We start from the raw sequence: 24,584 nt of genomic DNA on the forward strand, positions 1-24,584 counted from the left end.
GTTCAGTTATATTGATGTATTTAAGTTAAAGGCTTAGGATTGTTCGTCGACCTATTTTGCTTAATATTACATCATTAGAGTTCATTTTTCTTGAATAAATAGGTTTCTATGTCTTTTTTCCTGAGTAATTAACATGATTTTGGTTCAGTTATATTGATGTCGTTAAGTTAAAGGATTTTGCTTAATATTACGTTAATAGAGTTCGTTTTCCTTGAAGAAATAGGTTTTTGAGTTTTTTTCTTTCTGCGTAATTAACATGATTTTGATTGCAATTTCAAAAAAAATTAACATGATTTTGATTCAATTATACTGATGTAGTTAAGTTAAAGGCTTAGGATTGTTCTTAGAGCTATTTTGCTTAATATTACATCATTAGAGTTTATTTTCGTACGGTATTGGAAAAAAAAATGAGCTGCTTGAAATTATTTGTGTTGTAAATTTTTCTGGAGCCATCTTGGTTCAATATTAGGGGAATTGTTTTTGAATTATTGAAATAGAAACAAATAAATATTAAAAAATAAGAAATTAGTTGTAGTGGATAAATTTTGTTAGTTTCTTCTGGACTCTTAAAAGCTGTATTTTACTGTTACTTGATTGATGCTATAGCGTCATGTACCTCATGGACGAGTTAGGGTAGCTGCTTTTGCTTTTGTTTGTCTTTTCTTTTAGAGATATTTGGTAATTTTAAGTGTCTAATACTGAATTTACTTTATGTTATCAGGAGGAATCAGTTGTTTTGCATATTTGTTAGCAAGAGGTGGATTACATTCCTTTGCAAGACCTTGTTAACACGAATTATTTTACTGAGTTTTTCAGTATTGAAAGATTGAAAATGTCTGAGGGGGAGGTTAAGAAGATCTCACGCCAAGATATACAACTGGTAAGCCAATAGCTTAAATCATTGTTTTTACGGAAAAGGGCCAAAATTACCCTGAACTTTGAAAAATAGTTCATCCATACCCTTCATATTTAGGGCCAATTATACCCTTACGGTACTATGGGGTCAATTATACCCTTCGTGCTATTGCCACGTGGCATCATCCTAGCCCTTCAAAATTATTTTACCCTCAAATAATTTTTTACCCACTAATACATCTGCCCAAACTAATACGAAATTATTATTTATTTTTTTGCTGGAAAAATTATCCATATTATTTTTGCTGAAATTTTTTTTTTTTGGGTCGGATTGAGTTATTTTAGTGGGTAAAAAAATTATTTGAGGGTAAAATAATTTTGAAGGGCTGGGATGATGCCACGTGGCAATAGTTACACAGAAGGGTATAATTGATCCCATAGTATAACTGTAAGGGTATAATTGGCCCTAAAGTATAACGAAGGGTATGAATGAACTATTTTTCAAAGTTCAAGGGTAATTTTGGCCCTTTTCCGTTGTTTTTATGCATTGCTTGTACAAATCATCTAATAGAGAAACATGGACAGCGAGGATCATATAGACGACCGCGACTTGTCCGGGACTGAGATAAAGTATTAATAGTAGGAATGCAATGGAAGAAGATAGAGCATGCATTTTTATCTTTAAGCTTATAAATTTTGATTGCACTTTAGTGCTTAGATAGAAACACTCTTTGCAGTTGTAATTATTTCAGTTAATTCGTATTAAGGTATTTCATTCCTCTAGAATTTTGCCTAACCATGCATATCCATGAATTTGCGTCTTTTTAATCGAAGAGACTGCCAGATTATGTAAGCAGGGCTATTATTTAGAACTTTCTTCTTTGGTTTAATGCAGATAACTAGGTTGTGTTAGTTGATCTTGTAGTCGTTGTTTATAACCCACTGACCATCACCCTTTGGGTCAGTTGTGATAAACCTACCATCTAAATCAGTTAATGGTCTCCATAATAAGCTGAATCATCTGAATGGGAGGAAGTATCTGAAGACCCATTTTCTGGTTGTTGATAAGCACCGTGGTTAATGATGTGAGGAGCACCAAGGATTTCATGTTGTATGTGCTGGGTTTTTGGTGTGAATGGGGTTTGATCCCATGACCTTTGGATTAGCTAATGAATGGGAAATGAAGGGACTTTGTTCTACATAGGAAGGACAAAAAAAAATTGTTGGGTATAAATCCAAAAGCACTTCCGCTCTAGCTTAAAGAGTTGGGAAGATGGTATGCCCTCGCTCAGCCGTTGCCTCTCGCTTGGCGACACACCTAAATTCCGAACAGACACCTATTGCTGGCTATAAATACAGCGGGTTCACCTCAGATTTGATATACTGAAAACACTAAAATCTGAAAATCTTCTTGCCCTCTTTTTCTGCATTGTTTTTGAAGACAAAAGTAAGTGTCAAGTGTGATTTGCATCGTTCTTTGAGTTAACCCGAAGTTCTGTATTTGATGTGCCACTATCACAGAATAGTTTATTACATTCTAAGCTGGGAGGAACTAATCCAATACCTTGGGCAACAGTGAGGGGATTAAATTACTTGAGATTGTAATCTCTAATAAAATAGTGAAGTTTTTATATCTTCAAACTGAGTAACAAATCGGAGTAGAAATCACAAGGATTTTAGTCTACAAAAAGGGAGTAGAAAACCACGAGGATTTTGGTCTCCCAAAAACAGAGAACAAGATGAATACAGAAAATATTAACAATCGTAAGGAATTCTGTTTACGTTGACATTTTTTATATTCATCTTACTTTATGTCTTCAGGAGACTAAACTCTTTGTGGTTTTCTACTTCCATTTTGGAGATTAAAATCCCTGTGATTCTCTACTCCCAATTAGTTACTTGGCTTGAAGATATAAACACTTCGCTGTTTTATCAAATCTTTTAAGAATACAGGAGATAACAGTACAGAGTCCCAACAATCCCGTAGAAACACATAAATGTTCTACCGATTTCGGACTTCCTATCATAAAATTTGTGATCCTGTAAATTCATGCCTTCTTGATGAATAATTCTGGATAATTGTTTGGATAGAGAAGATGCCGCTCTTTTTCTTTTCTTTTTCTCCCTTAGAACATAGATTTTAGATTAACAACACACGGTAGTCACAGTGCCCAAGTTGTTACCTGTCAATTGTTGATTCTGTGGAATATGGAAGATGTTCAAGTAACTTATCCAATTAAAAGGAAAGATTTCAAGTAATATCTCAGTCAAAGCAACAATCAGAAGAGATGATTTGTTAAAAGGGTAGAAAAAAAGAAATATGAATTTTTGCTTCCCTAGTTCCCTTTTGAAGATGTAAGCTAAATTATCATAGAGAACAGTAATCTCCTTATGGACCCACCAAGTGCTAGTTAACTTTTTTTAATTTTTTCAATTTCCAATGGAAATTTATGATAGAGAACAGTATTGCATTGTCTTGATGGACCTAGCTAATCGCTTGTAACTTTTTGTCTAATTCTTATCGGAAATGGGATTCTGGGGCCTAGCTTCGAAGTTCTATGTTTTAGGTGCTGATGCAGTTGATACTTCCAAATCTGTACAAATCTGTAATAGGCTTCCAATTCTGTATTTGCAGGTTCACTGTTCATGACTTGCAATTACGGTTGCTTTTTAGCTGTTCTTCTGCAATGGGGTTGTCTTGTTATAGTTAGAAATTTGGAACCTGGGTTGTCTTGTTATAGTTAGAAATTTGGAACCTCTTTAACTGTTGTTGGTTTAACACAAATTTTACATCATTAAGTTCATTCTTACACGTAAAGAGAGGCCTTACACAATAATCAAGTTCTTTCTGGCTGTATAATTGTTTGCGTTCCACATGCCTTTTTAACATGAGTTATCTTTGATGTCAGGTGCAAAATCTGATAGAAAGATGTCTACAGCTTTACATGAACCAGGAGGAAGTTGTCAGAACCCTCTTAGATCAAGCAAAAATTGAGCCTGGTTTCACTGAACTTGGTTCGTCCTTTCTCTTCCCAATATTTTGTTCATATTTTTTGCCGTTATGAAGCTAGCAGAGTACCATATCTACTCAGATATAATTTTGGTATTTAATGACTTGGGAGGAAGAAAAAACATACAGACTGTGACCTTTTAATTATGTAAACTAGGATTAAATGACCAGGAAAAGAAAAATCACTACGTAAATCGTCCTGTTATCAGAATTGATCCAATGAAGAGGACACAGTTGTGATCATTTGTTTTTCTTTCAATGACAAGCACTCGTTCACCTACTTATATTTCAAGGAAAGAATTAGTAACTAGAGGAACTAACTTTTAAGCTGAAGTGTGATGGAAATGAGATATCTGAAATTTTATTTTCTTGATTCACTTGGTCAATCTCCCATTTCTCAAGTTCTGTAAGCGAGGTGTTTTATCTATATGCTCCATGTGTATCTTGCGGAAGAGATAAGTCTGACATCTAGATATGTTTCCAGTGTGGCAGAAGCTTGAAGAAGAAAACCACGAGTTTTTCAGGGCATATCATTTAAGGTTGATGCTGAAGAATCAAATAGAGAGATTCAATGATTTGCTTGAGAGACAGGTTGAGAGAATGCAGATGTTTCCAACTGGATCAATCCCCATGTCTAATGGATCTCAGATACGGCAAAGTAGGCATAATATCTTAGATTGCCATGTTGATTGTTGATCTTCCTGGAGATAATTGTTCTGCTGTTTTTTTTTTTTTTTTTTTTTTTTTTTTTTCCCGTTTCAATTGTGTCTTTGAATTGTTAGAAAAATAATTGGCTTATCAGCTTGAGAATGGATTACTAGGGGAAAGGCTTAAGCCATGAAAATGGCTGAGCATGTGAATTTTGCAAATTGTTATACTCTACCTATCAAAAAAAAAAAAAACTAATGTATGTTATAATCTGGACTGCCGGTGCAACACTGAAATTGAAGTCTCATGCTTGATTATGCAATCATTGTGATCAGTGACTTGTTGAATAAGGATGAAGGTTTAATTTATGACTGTTACACTTTTACAGTCCCACCAAACTCAACATGTCAAGCAAGAGATCATGCTGGACCTAATGTGAAGCCTGAGAATGTGCACCAGACTGTTAATGCCAATTTATCTCACGTATACACTAATGGTGCGTCCTCGCTCCAACCATGTATGCAAACTGCTATTGATGTCTCTGCTCATGCAAGAAGAAATGATGCATCCTCGAACATGCTATTGGCTCAGAGCTCAAATATGGGAATGCAGCAAGGTGTGAGAGGGGGGATGATCAAGTCAGAATCTGGTTATTCAGGCAATTTACCCTTCCTGTATGGTACTGAGACAAATATCCTCGAAGCTCATCCTGGAATTACAGATCCATCTGTATCATCTTTCAGCAGTGTAGAATCAGATTCACAACCAGTAAATGAGACTGTATTGGATGCTGATACATCTTCATTTGGTTTCTTGGGGCAGATTCCTCGAAACTTTAGTTTGTCAGACTTAACAGCGGACTTTTCTAACGGTTCTGGTTTGTGCCTGCCCTCTCTTTTTGGTTGATATTTATCTCAAGTGGGCATTCTTATCTTTAAATTTCTGTCATTTGTAGATATTTTGGATAGCTATTCTGGATCAGCCTTCCTGGCAACAGATGTTAACAATTTCTTGGATCCACAAGGTAGGAGAGAACATCAAGGTTAGTCGCGTGACATGTTAATTGGTTTCTTAACCTGGTAGACAAGTAGTTATATATCGACACCTCACATTTTAGCAGACACTAAAAGGTTGGATGCTATATCTGAAGGCTTGAGCTTTGAAGATTTTGCCAGTGATTGAGTGAACAATCAGATGGTACCATCTTCTCTTGAATTCAAAATTTTCTGGTTAGGGAGTATAGTTTAGTAGTACTCCAGGCTAACATCGGTAGCTGAGAAATTTGTGATTTGTTCTGTATTTTGTTACTAACATTGATAGTTTCCAATCAATACACATTCTTTCTTATATTGGTGTTACACATTTGACATTTTTTTCGTTTTTTGCAATTGTTGCAGGTCTAATGGCCCCTGGACTAAGAAGGTTTTGTAAATAGGATTGCGAAAGGAAGTGCTTTGACCCCCTTTTGAACGGCATTAGTTGGACACTTTCAAGCTAATCATTATGGCTGACATGTCTCTGGTTCTGGGATAAACATGAAATAATATAAACAAAAGCTCTTGGAAATTGGTTCTTCTGCTTTATCCTAGAAATAAAGCATTATTTTGTTGTGAGTTCTGTTAACAGGATTGTGATGAACAAGATCTGATGTTTGTATTTTATTTTATTTTTGGTTTTTGAAAGGTCTGTGTAATATTTTTCTTAAAATGACCTGAAGTTGTGTTTCTTTTTCCCTTAAAAACTGAGGGAAAAGATGGGATGCTTCGCGACTTGCATCAATTGTAAATTATTTATACATAAATTTACTGGTCATTTGTGATATCTTTACATCTGTCCAAACTCTTTCTTTTGCTTGCAATGCTATGCCTATCAAAGTAGGCGAAGGCTTCTGTAACCTTAGACTTGTTACGCAGCCCTGATGGATAAAATTATTCGGTACCTATGTGCTGCTAGAAGGTAGCAGGTACCTGTGGCAGGTTGGCTTAGACATGAAAGGTTATATATATATATATATAAAATAAAAACAATTGACAGACAATCTAGTCGAAATCAACCAAAAGGTGTAGAAACAACAAAATGGATAGCAACATGCCGTGAATTGATCGCCTTTTCAACTCCTTAATTTTGCCCAAATACCAAACTGAGAACTCCAAAGAGAGCAAACTTGATTACATGGAATGAATTGGAGGACCTCTCAATATCAGGACATTTTGATGGAATATCAAATAAATCACTGAGATGGAATGATGCGACAAAGCTTACAATTGAAAGTGTACTTAAGCTTGGCATCCGTCCCACAAACTTTGCTTAATCTTCTAGGCAGGCCCACTCTTGAGTGCATAGTCTAAATCATCTATCAAGTCATTAGCATCTTCGATCCCAACAGAAATTCGAACCAGGTCCTCAGTAAGACCTCTAGCCTCTCGTACTTCAGCAGGTATGCTTGCATGGGACATGAAGCAAGGCAAGCTTATGAGTGACTTGACACTTCCTGCAAATTTGAGGACCAAACAACACATTTGATAACGACAAAAGGAAAATGCAAATGCAAGGACGGGAATATAATGAATGGCGTTACAAAAGGGAAAAGAGAGAAAAAGGCAAACATCATTAGGTATTGTACATTTCTATAGGAAAAGTGATCTCACTACCGGAAAAAGTAATTCAGCATAAGATGAAACTAACCAAAACTGACAGTAATGCTGAAGTATTTGGTAGCCTCAGCAACATGCTTAGAGAGTGCCAAAGAACCGGTCAGAAAACTCAGCACTGATCCTGCACCCGTGGCCTGTAAATTGATCAACATTTCAGACACATATCTATCAAGGGAAAACTCCAAAGCGTCTTAGTTCAAATTCCCAAAAAATCAAGTGTTTGAAATACCTGAGAAAAGTGCAAAGATCTCCCTGGATGGTCAGGAAGACCTGCATAGTTGACCTTCTTCACTCGTGGATGGGAAGCTAAAAATTCAGCAATTTTTTGTGCATTTTCCTGCAATATATTGAAATTATTTAATTAGAAACCACATCACTATCAAACATGCACCTCCAAATGTAAATACATATTATCAACGGAATCTTTACGCAAATGCTGACTGCCCAGCAACCACTTGCCAATAAAAGCAAAATAAGGGAAACAACACCCAAGAATCCTATTATTTCAGGTTCTCAACCAAGTAACTGCCGGCAAAAGATGAAAGAGACATTCTTAGTAACAGAAATATTCATCAGAAAATTGAGGACTTGTCCATTTTCATATCAGCCCCTTGTTATGTCTTCTTTTCAAGAATTTGACAGATTTATGCCCCAAATTCTCTTATTGGAACTTCGAAATTTTGCTTTTGATAATTTTCCCTAGGATAATGTTGAATAGTATATAATTATGTCTTAAAACACACCCCTGGTGCGGGTCAGATTCTTTTCCATTGGCCAAACACATGGAAACCCCTGGTGCGGGTCAGATTCTTTAATACCATGCAGACTGTTAATCACCTCATCTAAAGTTTAAGCCCCACTTCTTTGGGCCAAGCACGTGAAAATTCTTTTGCGGTGGATAACAACCAGACTCAAACTCAGGACCTTAGTCTACACTGATACTAGTATAACTTTTGTAAACCACCACATCCAAAGCTTAATGTATCAGGTTTGGGATACTTTTATTCATTTAATTATGTCCTAAACAAATGCCATCAATATTCCCTTACTTCTCAAGTTTTGAATTTTATGAGCTCTTCATCGTATCATCTCCTCGATGATTCGATTTGAATGTATAATTTAGAATAATAGATTAAGGAAGATGCAGGAAGGCATATGTGTTTCTAGAAAGAGTGGTGGGACAACTAATTTAACCACAAAAGAAAAGAAAAAGAAAAGCAAATACAATTAAACCTGTTGTTTTTGAACACGAAGAGCCATTGTTTTGATTCCTCTTAAACAAAGCCAACAATCGAATGGCGCTAACCCTGCCCCTTCAGAATTTTGTAGGAAGTACACCTCCTTCGCCAATCTGATTAATAGGAAAATTTGTAAGCAAATTATCAAAAGGGCACTTGAGATTCAATACTTTCTACATATCTAACTAAAAATTTTCAGATATAGACTTGCCAATGAACTGATTTATTCAATTTAACTTTATCAACAGGAAAAGAACTAATTTCTTTTGTGAAGAAAAAAAAGAAAAACTAATTTCTTAAACTTCATCCTTAACCAAAAAATACTCAAGAAAACTAAGGATAAACAACCATAAGATAACAATAAATCAAAATATGAAACATATACGAAATAGAGGAAAAACCTTTCTCCTCTGACAGCAAGTACCCCAGCCATGAGATCACTATGACCGGATATGAACTTAGTAGCTGAATGCATCACAATGTCTGCAAAAGCATGGACAAGTACACCAACATCCCATGCATGTTATTGGAGAGTGTTCCAGTTAGCACATCGGGAAAAAAAGGGTATTTGCACAAACCTGCTCCGAGCTCCAAAGGATGGGACAATACTGGGGACATAATGCTGTTATCCACCAGCACAAGAGCCCCATGTGCATGAGCCATCTCGGCTATTTTCTAGAATAAATCAGAAGAGACAAAAACAGTCATTATCTTTTGAAGTTCATTATATTACTATCTATCAGCTATGGAAAGCTGAAAACACTACGGGCATAATCTACATATGCCACTGTCAATTTACCCACACGAATATCACAGATTTGTTGACGAGGGTTGGTTGGACTCTCCAGCCAAACAAGCTTTGTCGATGGTTTAATGACAGAAGCAACCTCATCTAAGTTAGTGGTATCCACTCGCCTGTACAAATAAGGTGACAATCAAGATTCTTACAACCTAATTGAATACAAAGTTACATCGATAAACGAGGTACCAACTTGACCACAATCCCGGCTTTTGGAACAACTTGTGACAGCAGCCGGTCAGAACCGCCATATATGTCATCCCCGGCAACAATCTCCTCACCTATAAAAGCAACAAACTGAAGCTAATCTTTTGCTAGCTATCATTTGCTTGCCTAGATGTCAAGAAAGAAAATACTAGCATGACACAAACAAAGATTCAATGTCTCATCCAGCTAGAAAGCATAACCATCTTAAATGAGCACAACACACTTCCAAGAAGGTGTTGGTCAAGGTTTTTTTTTAAAAAAAAAAAAAAAATATTATTGTTTATTTTTCTGGTGTTAATCAAGTTTGTTGCATAATTTATCTGATATGCACAAGTCCTATCTTTTTTATGCAAATGAACTACGTGTATGATTTTTAGATATACCAGCTTGAACGAGACGAGTTACAGCTGCCAAGGCGGCCATTCCACTGGTAAAGCAAAATGCTCGATCTGATTTCTCAAGCTCTGCAAGAAGCCTGAAATTTTTCAAAATTCGGTAATGGTATTGATAACAATAATGTTAACAGATGAACTTTCAACTATTAGCAGTCTGCACACGGTTTAACGTACTTTTCCAATACATCCCTTGTTGGATTTCCACTCCGTGTATAATCATATTGCCCATTTTCGGTCGCTGAAGGCTGCAGAAGGATATAGAGACAATTAAGGTTAAGACATGCTGACATAATTATCAAAAATATTCTACACAATATTCTTAATAGTTCTCAATCCCAACCATTAACATAACATTCTCTATCAATGGTCACATCCTACTGGAGCTTGAGGCTATCTTGGATCAGATTTTTTTTGCCATGCTCAAAGGTTGAAGCACAGGTGCTACTTAAATGGTTCAGTTGTCCTTCTAAAGATAATCCTCGAGGACAAGAATTGTTTTAGGATGGTTGCAGCCGGTCATGTGCCAAAATTACCATTGCAGACAGAATAACTCAGTCAAAGGAGTTAGTTTATTGGAAGGTAGTATGACCATTTACTCTAGTTAATTAAGTCATCCCAAGGTCTGTTGGAGGTCCTGGAATTAGTTAACCATCCACAATTGCATTCGTTTGGTTAGCTTTAAAATGTGTGTCCATAATAAGTGACCTTCTGGGTAAGCAAATGCAAATCCCCTCTTTTTTCTTTTTGCAGCAACTCGTCCAGGAAAATTTTCTTCCTCGAGTTAGTTAGAGTTCTGTGACATGCTCTCTCAATTTGATTGAGCTCATTCCCACTAATTAGTTTTAAGGACTTCTCCCACCTCACAGAGTTTAACCACTTAACTTTGTAGAGGCCGCCTCGTCCTATCTTTTCTGATTTGGTCCTTTTTCTTCATGAAAAATGAAGACCATAACTCTTTCTTCTTAAATGCCCAAGGAAAAGTGCACTCTCTCCTTGATTTATTCACCTTTTCCTACAACACATTTCTATTTATGAGGGTCGTTTACATATACACAGTGCAATACATTTTCTTTAAAAAACATAATACTCCCTCCATTTCAATTTGTTTGTCTTACTTCCTTTTTACTTTGTATCAAAAAGAATGCTACTTTCTATATTTAGTAACTCTTTACCCCCATCATCTTACATGGCACATTTAAGACCACAAGATTCAAACAACATTCTGGTACATTACACACATCTTTAGTTTAAGACCAAAAGATTCAAAAAATTTCTTATACCGAGTCAAACTAAGACAAACAAAATGGAAACGAAGGGAGTAATAGAGTTGCATTCCACTTCCAGTCTTTTACATATTATTGTGAATCGACGATAGTGGTGATGTGGACGTTACGGGGAGAGCAGTAGAAGGCATGCTCAAGACACAATACCATCCTAAAAGTAGAGAGAGAGAGAGATGCAATAAAAAGAAAAGGAGTGAAGGGAGATTAAAACTTGTGTCCTAGTTGCTTTCTTTTGGTCTTTACTCTTTTGCATGTGATACTAACTTTCCTTTCTTATCCTTGTTGCGCATATTAATATTTGCAAATTGCTGCATGTCTTTATCCAATATATCGTACAAAACCTCCAAATATTTTGACGGTTTACATCTCATAGTAGAAACAAGTAACTAAGCAGCATTGATTGCAAAAATTGCACCCATTAAATTCTTTAAGAAAAAAATTGCTGTTCAAAAACAATGCAGCTTTGCAAGTATCTTTGAAACTTACTTGCTTAAAAGTAGATGTTTGATACAAGGGGGTACTTAAGGCACCATAAGGATCAAACTCATTAGTGAAGTTCATCAACATTGTTGAAACACTTGGCTCTTTTGCTTTCCTAACCTCAACTTGAGGAGGTAGTTCCATAGTCCCCGTATCTGCCATCAATCAATACATACATCAATCAATACATACTTATTAGCATCAGATTAACCGGAAGAATAAAACTCGCTTATCCTCGTCTACAAATGGATTTGGTACATACCATCCATGCATTCGGCATCAAACAATCAAAGCTGCTGCACTGAGATCCATCTCTTTGTCTCTCGAGCAATTCAGTTGGAATTTCTTTTCCATTAGAGTTCCCTTCCCATTCATGCACCCAACTCTCACTTGAAAGTTCCCAGATAATTTACCCTACACATTAGTACAACATTCCATCAGAAGTAGGAGTGGCAAACGGATGGGTCAAATCGGATATGGGCGGTCGAAAACTGATTAAACAAAAACGGATAAAATATCTGACACGTCCATATTTAACACAGATTAAAAAAAGGGTTAACTGACGGATATCCATATTATCCATGGTTTCAGGAATAGTCAGGTGAGAACACAAGTTAAAAGCCAAAATAAGCTTAGACTCCCAAAAAACAAGAACTCGTGAAAAAAACAAGCCGACAAATGGGTATGCTAATACGGATATCCATTTTTAGTGGATAGTATGGATAATATCCATATTTAATCCATTTTTAAATGGACAGTTACCCAACCATATTTAACGAGTCTGAATGGATGCTTACTTGTCCTTTTAACTATTTTACCAGCCCAAATCAGAAGCAACACTTTTGCCACTTGTTTGGCTTCTCACGAGTACAAGTAAAAGAAATCTATCATATTTTTTTCATCTAAGTTTAGGAAAAATGCACAAAACATCAAGAAGATATTGCCTTAGCTTAAACAAGAGCTTTAGTTTGTGTGAAATAACAATCAAAATTGCTATACATTACACATTCTTTAAGTTCCCCAGAAAAAAAAAATACAACCGCCCAAAAAGCAAAACAATTGTGTGAAGCTCATAGAACCACAAAGATGATGACTTTTCATTTTTTTTTTCCAGCTTAAATTGCTTTACTTTATACATTATTCTGTTCCACAAAATAAAATTAGAGAGACCCAATATGCAAAACAATTGTGTGACCCTCGAGAAGCATAAGAACAATTAAAAATCCTATCTTTTTTCAAATTCTCAGGCCTAAATTGAATAAAGATTACAACCCAGTTCTACATTTCTCTAAATTATCTTTCTGTTAATAATTATTACACAAAAAATAATAATAATAACACATTCTTTATATTTCCCAGAACAAAAAAAGAATCAGAAAGGCCCAAAAAAAAAAAAAGCAAAACAATTGCTTTACTTTATACATTCTTATGTTTGAAAAAAAAAAATTAGAGACACCCAATAAGCACAACAACTATGTGAAGCATAATAACAATTAAAAATCCAATCTTTTTTCAATTTCTGGTACTAAAATTGAATAAAGATTACAACCCAGTTCTAGATTTCCCTAATATTTCTTTCTGCGAATAATTACTACACAAAAAAAAAAAAAAAAAAAAAACACACACACACACACACACACATTGAAAAACAAGAATTGGAAAGGCCCAAAAAAGCAAGAAAACTGTGTGAAGCACAAAGATGATAACTTTTCAAGCTAAAATTGCTTTACTTTATACATTCTTATGTTCCATTAGAAAATTAAAGCGCCCCAATAAGCAAAACAACTATGTGAAGCATTAAAAATCCAATCTTTTTTCAATTTATCTGGCCTAAATTGAATAAAGATTACAACCCAGTTTTAGATTTCTCTAAGCCAATGAATTTTTAGACAAAAATAGTCACCTGGGTGTTTGGGTAGGTAGGCAGAGAGGTGAATGGCTGCTTGAGAGACATAGAAGAACATGCCATTTTCAATAAAATTGTCCTCTTGTTCATAAAGGTGCTTGTTATACATACGTATACTCTAGTTAATTAAGTTTTTTTGAGATTTATATTTAATAATCAAAATGTTTTTTAAAAAAAAATGCCTTAGGTCCAACAATGTTCATGTTTTTACTTAATTAGATCAAAAATGTCATTTTTTTAATGAATATATTGTTTCTTTTCATTTTAAATATAATTATTTTCTTAATAAAAATATTATTTTTTAAGAATACTTTTCTTGTAAAAGCTCTTTAAATAGTAAAAAAATCTTAATGTCGTTTTATCATTAAAATAGAATAACATCATTTACTTTTTAACCTGATATTCTAGACTTAGTAATCCCGCCATTAAACTATATTTAGATAACAATAAAATTCTTTTTCCTAATAAAATAGGAAATACTTTTATTTCTTAATCTTTTCTGAATTGAAATAGAATAAGCATTTACAAGTATAATCTTTGATTTTAAAGTTAAAATGAAAAAAAAGGGTCAACAATAACTTCGTCAACGATATTTTGTGATTTGAGGCAATGTCATAAATTTTGTGTTTTATAGCATTATGATTGTTGAGTCTTAACTTTAATGAGATGTCAAGCTAATACACACGCTCATCACTTTTTTTTTTTAATAATGATGGTGTCCAGACCAATTTGCACACACTTGAACTATTTTATCAAATACCTACTACCTCTCACCAATACATGTACTAGGTAACTGGTAACTCAGCTCGGCAAAACTTAGGCATAGAATGCACCCCATCTTCGCCAATGGGAGGTGAGAAAAGGCCTTGTAATCAGCTTGAGCACATAAACTAGGCTTCCAGTACAATATTCATCTTAAAATGAACTTGAATAACACCTGGGCTTGGCATAAAGCGCACACAACACTTGGTTAAGCACTTGAGCCCACTTCAGTTCAGCACCTCTATTGAAAATCAATTGAACAACATGTAGCCCATTGCTAGGCTTGCAATTTCTTTTAAAGTGACTAGGATAGAGAGGCCAAAGAAAACTACTACTACGCCTCAATACCAAACAAGTTGGATTCGGCTTTACTAAGCAAAGCTAATTATAACTTTGTAGAAACACCAACAATAAGTTCTCAACACATGGAGAATTGAGTCCCTATATATATGATCCAAAGAATTGCATCAGTATCCAAGAACCCAAGCCACAAACCAAATATTGCCTTTTTATCAGGAAAATGATCCAAACTGTTCTTAGGCTAGGAGAGAAGGGCAAAGAGGAATATTGACCATCAACAAGTTAGCATACAAACAGTTGTCAGTCAAGTTAACTGCCCTGACTAAATTGAAAATGCAAGGAAATGTTTAATACTAAGCGGGTGTTTAGGACTTTCGCCTGGACCTCGTTATTCTTCTAGTTGAATTGGAAGTATCAACACTTTGAGTACTTCTACTGCTGTTCTTAGCTCTGGATCTAGTGGCACCTGCAAATGTAAAAGCATTAGTGCTTGTTCACCCCGTTAGAGAAACAAGTTGCGAAGGACATAGGGCATTGCAAGGAACCTCTGGTGCGACTTATAGGGGATTGAACTTCAGTTTCATCAATTGCTGAATCGGTCACTTCACTGGAAGCATGAGAATTTCCTTCCGACTCAGCACATCCTGCTTCTGAAGGTGAACATTCTGTTTGCGCTTCCATTGATGGATCAGTGACTTCAGAATCTGTTACATGATTAAGAAAATGAAGTTACAGAAAACTCAAGAGAACCAAACACGACTAAAAAAGCAGGAATTAGTGACGGACATTCTATAGCTAAATAACACAATCCGTCACTAATCCTATTTAGCGACGGATAATCATAAATTTTTGTTAGCTACGAGCAATTTAACAATGAATTAGCGACGAAGTTCGTAGCTAATTCGTTTTGTGGTGAAATAAGGCAGTGTTGCCCTTTCCAATCAGAGATCATCAGAAATATAACAGACACAATAATCCTCCACCATGTTGGCTTCATTCATTTTGCCTATACAGTTTGCACACTGACTTTGTAAGTTTTGTCAATCCATTTCGTCGCTACCCTCTACATATCTCCAGCTCTCTCGCCAAAAGACTTTAGAGCTTTTTTAGCAGCATCTACATCATCAATGCACCAAATTCTGAAAATCCCCATTGTATAAATTTATATGGATTTTAAAAAAAGCTATTAGGGAAGGATCTACTATTTGTATAAAGTACTACCACGTAATGTATTGTTAACAGCTTCTATCTCCTTTACATTGCTTTTAAATGCTTTCAAGGAATAAAAACAAAGATGACACATATAATTAAAGAGACAAGCATGCAGTTCTGGTGTCCTCAGCCAGAAAACATTTCAATTGAAAATGAGAACCTTGTAAATAAAGCATGAAATAGTAATAACTGAATGAACAGGCAATAGGCTTGAAGAAAACTACCGTCAGCAATTTCAGATTCATCAATTTCCTCTTCTTCTTTTTTAGTCACTGTGATGCTCTCCAAGCTGTCCACTTTCTGTTGATGGCTTTGAGCATTTTTGGCAGTAAGTTCTTGTTCCTTCCTGTCTATGTGGAACTTATTCAATTTTTCCTCAAACTCCTCAATGCATGATTTGAGTTCAGGTTTAGCAAACTTCTTCCCCTAATTGAAGACATTCAGACAGGCAGATAAAGCTTTAACACAGTGAAATGAATTCCCAATAACTGCCGAAAACTAGTCTAAGCCCCTTGTGAAAGCTACAGCAAATCTTACCTTGTTGATAATAGTTCGGAAGTTATCCATCACAGAGTCTTCAGATAAGGCATGTTCATACGTCTTAAACAACTCTATCAGCTTTCTCATGCTCTTATCAGTGTAAGATAGCTGAGAAAGGCAATAGGAGATGTATTCGCATAGCCTGACATCTGCATAAAAAAGGATGTTAACATGCAGAAGTTTCTCCGGTGATAATTCAAATAGCAATCAGAAGCTAATCTATCCACTAAAATCTCTTCATACAAAGGTCTCCTAATTATAAGTTTCTTTTAAATTTTTGCAAAGGTACTCCTAAAAGTATGGTAAACACGCCTGCCATAACAGCACAGAAAGCTGAGTACTACACGCCTGCCATAACAGCACAGAAAGCTGAGTACAAAAGCAAATATCAGACGAAGCATGCACAACACCTCTTTGAAGCATGCACAACACCTCTTACGGACTTTGTACCAAATACAGAAAGACCGGCAACTCCTCAATCAATCTTAAATAAGTATATCAGCCTCTTTGAAGCTCGCAGAAACACAACTCAACGTAGACAACTGCCGTATCTTTGTAACGTAGAGCAAACATGGATTATCGAGAATAAAGACTGTAAAATCAAACACTAAACGGGACTTGCCGAGCGATAGCAAGTGGAGCAAACTGGCATCATGATTTATCCACAAAAGTGTGAAACCTCAGAGAAAGTTATGAAAAAACACAATGCCAAGTTTAGGCTGAAAAAAATAAAAAATAAAAATAAAAAGAAGAAGAAGGAGACGTCCATGTTTTCACATATAGCTCAAGCAAGTATATGCAAACAGACCAAAACCAGGGCAGAAATAGACTAATTCAGACTAACTTCTTAAGTTTAGCACAGTGCAAACTTAGAGAACAGATATCCTTGCAAACTACATACTTTTCTCTCTTCTTCTAAATCATTGATCTATAGTCTACAATTTAAAGTTAGATCCGAGTTCACAAATTCTTCAAGAGGAGACAAATCAAAACAATTTTCAAACTCCATACCAGTAACTCCACAAAATCTGTTGCAAAGCTTCTCGACAAGAGCTTCCATTTGCTTGTCCTAAAATACAAATAAGCATTTCAATCAATCCTCTAGAAACGAGCCCAAAGAATCAAGTCAAATTCATGGTACCTTCTTAATTGAAGCAATTAAAAATTGCATGATGTTGCAGAATGATTCTTCCTTCAAGTTCTGGCTAGACAACTTGCCAAGGATATCTGGAAGTAGGTTATAAATTGGATTGCTCCCTGTAAACATTAAGTTTAGAGGGAAAAAAAGAGCATTATTTGATGTGTGTACACACAGAAACACGCAACAGCAGACGAAAGAAGCTGAACAGTAGAAAGACTTGAAATAGATTAGATAGATTAACTTCTTTAGTAGCAACTAATGAAAGAAAAGTTGGGTAGATATACTACCTTTCTTTGACAACTCATGAAAGAAAAGTTTGGCTAGATTTGAAATTCTTTCATCTTCATCTTCCAAACAGATGGCCATTTCATTTATATAACCTTTCACCTAGAAATGATACACACAAATCAAGATGCTAAAGATCTACCACAGGAAAACTAAATATAAATGTATGATAATCCAGCCAAACCTTCATCATGTCATTAAGTATCAGATGAGAAAGAACCAATACAGCATTCTTCCGCACAGAAACTGATGGATCTCTTAATCGTGCATACATGTGCTCTGTCCATGGCTCTAACAGATTAGGAAAACGAACTGCCAGATCACCAAGAGCAACAGTACAATTTGATCGAACAGTTTCAGAAGGTGCATTCTCCACAACAGTGAAAAGAAGCTGGAGATTTGCATCACTAAAAAGTTACATAGACACATGTTTAGAAACTTTTCCACAAATATAAGTATAAAACAAGAAAAGAGGAATTGAGGAAAAGGCTAACCAGAAGTCAGCATCAATTATCATAAATCGGCATAATGCAAGCATTGCAGATGCTTGCAGTTCAGGGTACTGGAAGAGATACAAAAGATATGTCAGTATCCGTTAAATGATGTTAGATTGAGACTACTGATCGAGATTGAGACTACTGATCGAACAATGAAGTAAATTGCCCTTGGGTAAACTACTAGAGTTTGGAAGGTTCTATTTTCTTCGCTGATAAAAGTCTGAAGCCACAACACCAAGTAACAGATCAATAGAACACGAAACAAACATTTCACATTTGCACTCTAACGTGATTAAATATTATTAACTTAATCTGAACAAAAGGCACAGACTTCACATTCAGTCGAACTACCTTACAAATTCATACTGGTGCATCTGATTATGGAGATTCATGTGAGTTAAACAAGGAGCAAAAATCAAAAAGGGGTTGGTTTAGTTCCAGTGTTTGAAAGTACAAAAAATAGACAGTGTAGGCGTAACAATCACCTTCTGCATCAAAGTGTAATTCCTACAGAGTTTAGAAAGAAAAGGTGCGCAATGGCCAATCAAGTTTCTTTCACAGGAACTGCCAGATACAATTTCTTTCTCTGCTCTTTCGGATAACGTATCGAGGAATGCATCTTCAGAGGCTGCTAAACCTAGCTCCGCGTTGATACCATTATCCTGCAAACAAGCAGCACCAATTTTATAAAGAATTTAAAGTATAAAATGGCTGCAGACTTCATCAAAAAGATCAATGTGCCTTAATATCCTTTTCACCTTCTGTGCACCGGTATTATCTGTGCAATCACTCTTATCCTCAGTAACCATTTTCTCTTTTTTTGCTTTATCTTTCCGAATTTTGCGGACCCAAGACTCAATGTAAACCAATTGGTTCAAAGCTACATGGCTTACAACAAAAAGAATCCTACTGAGTTTTGTCACTTGAACTGTGGTTAGCAAATTTTGTAGCTCATCCCCTCCGCTGCCATCAAATACAGAACTAAGAGATTTCTTCACCAGATCAGCAGCCATTTTGTCAGGATAAGGATGGATAGTATATATAGTAGCTATTGCTCTATCTGCAGCAGCATACCATATATGTTCAGGAAGCCAAAATCCGGTAACTAAGCTTTCTAAGATACTAAATACCCGACTTCCATTAGTGGATAATAATTTTTTCTTGTCCTCTTCAGACAGCCTCTGAAGAGCAACACATGCTGTCCTAGCAAGTAAGGGTTCGACTTTTGCCCAACGCCCAAAGCCTATGTCAATGATGTCTTGTAAGTGAGAGCTGAGAATAGAATTTGATGTTTTTGCTGCCATGCATAAAATAGATAAAGCACCACGACTTTGCTCTGCAGTTGTTCCAGGGATATTGAAACAGAAGAAATCCCATAATGCTGACAACTGCAATATTGAATGAATCACTATTAAAGTTTTTCCTTAAAGCTTTAGGCAAAAAGATAGATGAGTAAAGCTTATCAAATTTCTATGAGGATGGGTAATTCATATTAAGTCAAAGTGGGTTGAGCAAAGGCAATATAGCTTATTGAAGTCAAAAGAGTTGACACTTTCAATTCATGACAGAGATATTAATCTTTTAGCACCATGTTGATAAATGAAGGAGCTTCAAAGACATTAACAACTCCTCTTATGAATGGAAAAGGATGACTCACTTGCCATTTTTGTCAGGTTGCAAATTTCTCTGACACAATAGTTTATACAGCCTTTAATCCTCATCAAGTCTTTGATAAATTTTTAGGTAACCCGAGCTCTTTATTAATATTAAGTTAATTATATGAAAGATGATTTGTTCTTCTCAAATCCTGAATTTGTTAGAGAAAAATGATCCCACATTACAACCAAAGACATAACCATTACAGCAATTCAGGAATGATGTTGGTTTAAATGGTTAAATTAACCACTTATAGGTCCAATAACAGAGCATTGTTTAGGTGATTAAATCTGGATTGAAGGATAAATTACACTTTTTATCTAATATAATTATTAATCCACATTGTAACACTTAACCCCTGTCTCTCTAGCTTATGCTTAACAACAATCTCTAAGGCTACTGAATCCGCACACATCACCCAGTACCAAAATAAACATCTGGCATTCATTTCCAAAATATAATTAAGTTATTAAATTATGGCATGTTCTCTCCACGTGAGATCCTCAATGAAATAAATGCAACCATTCTACCATGCTTCAAAAACAAAATTTAAAACTTCTCGAGTCACGCCTCACTAGATTTCTTATTTAGCAATACAGAAGCAAAAAAAGATTGGAATGATTTTACAGATTACATACTGTGCTACTCGTTAAGTCGCCCTTGGACATTAAGGCTCCAATTAGGAACTCCAATGAAGCAAGATCTCCAATATTTGAATCTATAGCAAGATTCAAGAGATTCTTAGCAGTTTCCTCTGGGTTCTTCCTTACATATATTGTAATGAAAGCATTCTCAACAGCTTCATAAATTGCTTTGTCTTGTGAAAATACCTGCAGGTGCGCTTTATTAGGTCAAAATGTTTAATAAAGCCTCAGTAATAAATCATACAAGATAAAAAACCTGAAAAAGCAACATCTTAAGATGCACAATAAAGCATATCGAAATCGGCTCACTATTACCAGTGGCAACATTTTTCGGAGGCAGGCTTCTGAGCCATCTATTTGGAACTGTCTGCATCTCATCAGTAGAAGGATTGTGTTCTCCACATCTGTGGCAGAAGATGAGGCCATTAATTGGACAAGGGTCGGCATTGTGGCAGACACACAATTGGAAAATCTCAAGCCTGCCTCTAATGATGCAACCAAGGTCCTTGTTTGCTCCAAATTCCCGAAATCTGGCACAGAATCATCCGTCTGACCTGTCAGATCTTCCTCGTGAGGCAAGAAGCTGTCTGTCAAACTGTCATCCTGTTCCTTGTTTATCTCTTCACCCGCATTGTGGACTTCGCCATCTCCATCACTAATTTCATCACAGGAAGGCAATCCATCCAAAACACTTGTTGGCTGAGTCTTTGGTCCTAGGTCATCTAACTTTTTCTTGTATTGTTCCAAGGTTGCTTCAAAAGATGCTGCTCGAAGCTGGGGTCCAAAGGGATTGTGCTGCAACATCATAATAAGTAAATTGAGTGCAGATTTTCTGACAATTGCACTCTTATCCTCTAACCTCCCAGCCGCTACTTCTGCAACCTCAATCCACATGCCAATTGAAACTGAATGCTCTTCACATAATTCAGCCCAGACCTGAAGCACTCGACTCCTTGTATAGGCTGACACATCCCTACAACGTTCCAACAAGATTTCCAACATAGCTTGCTTGGTTCGGAGACGAATGGATTTAGAACTCACTTCAACTTCGGTGTCATCGAAAGCCTTCATGACCAACTTACCCAACACCCCAACAAGAGCATTTCTCATCTTATAAGATTCACCTCCAAAATGTGGGATTAATAAGCCAATATTAGTTGAGACCAACTTAGGCATTCTATCAGCAAGCTCTACAAGAAAGCGCCCAACATTTTCAGCCCCTACTGTATCCTTCACATAATCTTTCGGGGCTGTCCTTCCTATCTCTCTGATAAGAGAAGAAGCCATGCTACCATCAGCATACTTCTTCTCAGCCCAAGCAACTGTATCAGCCAAATGGGAAACTGCAAAATCATATTTGTGAACCAGGTGCAAAATTGAAGCACATGATGGGGCAGCATAGTGATACTTGGTAGCACATGTCCCGATTATGCGACTCAAGGCATCTTTTGTTTCTGAATCTTTTAAGACTGCCGCATTCTCAAACATAGAAAAAGCGTTTCTACAGGAAACCACATCATCAGATTGGGTTAGTATTTGATCCACTAAAAGATAATCAGCTCAACAAAACAAAAAACTTACTTCACAATGAAGGACAAGTAATTTTCATCAGGGTTTGATGATCCAAAGAGCAACGAGAGGTTAATCTCTAATGAATTTGCAACTGAATTCAGTATCCTTGCCCTTTGTGGCTCCCAATTCCATGCGCTAACAAGTTGCTTCTTTCGACTACTAGCGACCACCTAAAGCCAACCAACCATAGTCTCAGTTGCCCTCCAAATTTCAGGATGATACAAATAGGAACATATACTTTTAAAGAAGAGCTATAAAGGAAATAAATACACACAGGTCATCACAAAATCAACTAAACTCACTTCTCCAGAATCTCTTGAAACCCCACCTAAGTTACAACCATCAATGTACTCCCTTTGTTTCAATTTGGTCGTCTTATTTTCCTTTTTAGTTTGTTTCAAAACAAATGCATCTTTCCTAATTTGGCAACTCTTTAATTTCAGCACCCCACATGGCATGTTTAAGACCACAAGATTAAAAAGCATTTTGGTACGTTATGCATATTTTTAAACCACACAAGATTCAAAAGTCGTCTTTATTTTCTTAAACTCCGAGCCACGTCAAACTAAGACATACATATTGAAACGAAGGGAGTGTCAACTATGCATGCAGGATTCTAATATTCCATTACCAGTAAGAAGACACATTCGTGCATGCAGTTGCCTTAACTAAAAACAGTAAGTTCATCACAAGCAATTCATAAAATCGTACACATTGGGAACATACTACATGCATCACACACATACACACACACACACTATATCAGATGAAGAAAGGAGCTTACTTTTGTATTGTTGTTAGAGCTAGAATTGGACTCCTCAATGAGCACAATGTGAATGAGGAAGAAAGTGTAAATCTTGAAAGCATTTCGATATGATGCAACTCGATCAGCAAGCGAACACTCATCCTCCTCGCTGTCATTCTTCTCGTCGTCAGCATTTCCATTATCCTTATGCTGAGATACCCTCAAGAGGGAATCGACAGTGGGGAGTAAAACACTTAGATTAGACCTAAGAGACTCAACCAAATTGAGCTTACAGCTAGGAGTAAGGCAAGCAAACTCCTTCACTAGTGAATATACACGATCAAACACATCCTGCTCCTCCACACAGAATAGCTCTTTGTCCGATAAGTCGAAGGAGACACCTATTTAAATTGAAAAAATTGAAAATTTAGGACCCGTTTGTCCATAAAAAAAGAAAAGGGAAAATTACGCTCTATGTCTACTGGGAGAAAATATTTACACCACACAGCCCATATTTTAAGTTTGTTAGCTGGTTTAGCCCGTATTTGTGTATAAAAATCTTTTATACACGTTTATACAACGTTGATACATTATGTATAATGCTTCCCCAGGTATAATGTTGTATAATATTGAATAAACTGAAAATATGGCTCCATGGCGTAATATTCTATGTTGGGCTGCAATTTCTGAAAATTTACCTAAAAAATTTCACTTTTTTCCGCAATAATTTTTTCACTTTATTTGAAAATCAGAGTTTGGCCATGAAAATTCCAAATCTAACTTGAAGTCGTATAAATTTGGAAAGCAGCTTATAACCTGTTATCGGACTAACTTTTCACTTATGAAGTTATATTTAAGTACATTCAAGCATGAATATTCTTTTGCAAAAATATAACCAAACACAACTCTGTCATTCACTCCAACTCCATAAATTCCTAATAAAGTGGGAAAATAAAAACATTTGGAATCTATTGCCAAACACCTACTTAAAGTACCAAATAGAAAACCCAGTTGCCTAAATCGAAAAAACTGAGAACCCCTTGAAAAAAAATAGAAACAAGAATGAGAACCCAGTTGGAAAAATAGTGAAAATGGGTCTTTAATTGAAAATTTAGAGAACAAAGTAGGAAAATAACGAGAACCCAGTTGGCTCAAAAAAAAAATTAAAAAAATGAGAACCCATTTGACTCAAAAAAGAAAAAAAGAACCCAGAAGCATAAATTGAAAAAGATTGGAAAAATTAAGATAAAAAAATAATGGAAATAGGGTTTTTTATGTGGGAAAAAACTAACCTTTGGCAAATTCTTCTAATTGAGAAGGACGTAGATTGTTGAGTGAAGTGTGATTTTGGACTATGAATTTATCTGAGTCTTGTTCTTCCAGTTGTAGAGAGTGTAAATTTTGAGGAAAGATGAAGGGTGGAGCCATTTTTGTAGATCAGAAAGAAGAGGTTCTCTGGTTATGACAATTTGAAATACTGTGTGAGAGCGGGAATATGATATGAAATCCTTCATTCACCCTTAGGGCTCGTTTGGTAGCTGGTTACATAAGTTATTCATGTGTTAAAATTCTGCATAACTAATACTCCGTGTTGTGTTTGGTAGTTAGTTATGAGTTGAGTGAGAAAAGGCCATCAATAGTCTCTTATCTACGGTAGTAGGTCTAAAATGATCCCTTAAATATACACTTACCAACTTTAGTCCTTTAACTATTCAAAAACTTATCAAATTTGATCTCCGTCTATTTTTTATACAA

General features: G+C 35.8%; 3 protein-coding genes across 9 annotated transcripts; 1 reads left to right on the forward strand and 2 right to left on the reverse strand.

Moving 5' to 3' along the window:
* Positions 1-742: 742 nt before the first annotated feature.
* LOC132049079 (uncharacterized) lies at positions 743-6,340 on the forward strand. 7 transcript variants are annotated; one of them, XM_059439736.1, is made up of 7 exons: positions 743-880; positions 3,765-3,870; positions 4,350-4,523; positions 4,902-5,390; positions 5,469-5,555; positions 5,634-5,710; positions 5,911-6,340. In XM_059439736.1, exons 1-6 carry the CDS (start codon positions 833-835, stop codon positions 5,693-5,695), a joined length of 966 nt encoding a protein of 321 aa, XP_059295719.1. In that variant the 5' UTR covers positions 743-832; the 3' UTR covers positions 5,696-5,710; positions 5,911-6,340. The 7 variants fall into 7 exon arrangements, with proteins under 7 accessions (XP_059295719.1, XP_059295722.1, XP_059295720.1 ...); XM_059439739.1 differs by having other exon boundaries at positions 5,664-5,710; XM_059439737.1 differs by having other exon boundaries at positions 5,469-5,537.
* Positions 6,341-6,590: 250 nt separating this feature from the next.
* Positions 6,591-13,622, reverse strand: LOC132049078 (cystathionine beta-lyase, chloroplastic-like). The gene is given in 14 exon segments (XM_059439735.1): positions 6,591-7,004; positions 7,199-7,301; positions 7,397-7,504; positions 8,401-8,518; positions 8,807-8,888; positions 8,984-9,080; positions 9,209-9,320; positions 9,398-9,485; positions 9,795-9,886; positions 9,981-10,051; positions 11,576-11,724; positions 11,832-11,854; positions 11,856-11,983; positions 13,473-13,622. Coding segments are annotated over 14 exon segments (1,440 nt in total). The 5' UTR covers positions 13,566-13,622; the 3' UTR covers positions 6,591-6,828.
* A 1,026-nt stretch (positions 13,623-14,648) lies between these two features.
* Positions 14,649-24,257, reverse strand: LOC132049081 (condensin-1 complex subunit CAP-D2). The gene is made up of 16 exons (XM_059439744.1): positions 24,122-24,257; positions 22,869-23,230; positions 22,094-22,254; positions 20,828-22,013; positions 20,507-20,698; positions 18,971-19,600; positions 18,698-18,874; positions 18,210-18,277; positions 17,900-18,122; positions 17,718-17,817; positions 17,431-17,546; positions 17,301-17,358; positions 16,287-16,438; positions 15,974-16,175; positions 15,083-15,241; positions 14,649-15,003 (listed from the first exon to the last, which is right to left on the reverse strand). Exons 1-16 carry the CDS (start codon positions 24,255-24,257, stop codon positions 14,903-14,905), a joined length of 4,023 nt encoding a protein of 1,340 aa, XP_059295727.1. The 3' UTR covers positions 14,649-14,902.
* Positions 24,258-24,584: the final 327 nt, after the last annotated feature.

The sequence above is a fragment of the Lycium ferocissimum genome, chromosome 3 (assembly GCF_029784015.1).
Source record: "Lycium ferocissimum isolate CSIRO_LF1 chromosome 3, AGI_CSIRO_Lferr_CH_V1, whole genome shotgun sequence".
NCBI classification, from domain to species: Eukaryota; Viridiplantae; Streptophyta; class Magnoliopsida; order Solanales; family Solanaceae; genus Lycium; species Lycium ferocissimum.

What these genes read in the sequence shown, in the direction of transcription:
- LOC132049079 (XM_059439736.1), top strand. Translation starts at nt 833, where the DNA reads ATGTCTGAGGGGGAGGTTAAGAAGATCTCACGCCAAGATATACAACTG. An exon ending in GCCTGGTTTCACTGAACTTG is followed by an intron (nt 3,871 to 4,349) that starts GTTCGTCCTTTC and finishes ATATGTTTCCAG; the next exon opens with TGTGGCAGAAGCTTGAAGAA. An exon ending in AGGTAGGAGAGAACATCAAG is followed by an intron (nt 5,556 to 5,633) that starts GTTAGTCGCGTG and finishes ACATTTTAGCAG; the next exon opens with ACACTAAAAGGTTGGATGCT.
- LOC132049081 (XM_059439744.1), bottom strand. Translation starts at nt 24,257, where the DNA reads ATGGCTCCACCCTTCATCTTTCCTCAAAATTTACACTCTCTACAACTG. An exon ending in GCGACTTAACGAGTAGCACA is followed by an intron (nt 19,601 to 20,506) that starts GTATGTAATCTG and finishes TCAATATTGCAG; the next exon opens with TTGTCAGCATTATGGGATTT. An exon ending in CAGATTTTGTGGAGTTACTG is followed by an intron (nt 16,439 to 17,300) that starts GTATGGAGTTTG and finishes TTTTTTATGCAG; the next exon opens with ATGTCAGGCTATGCGAATAC.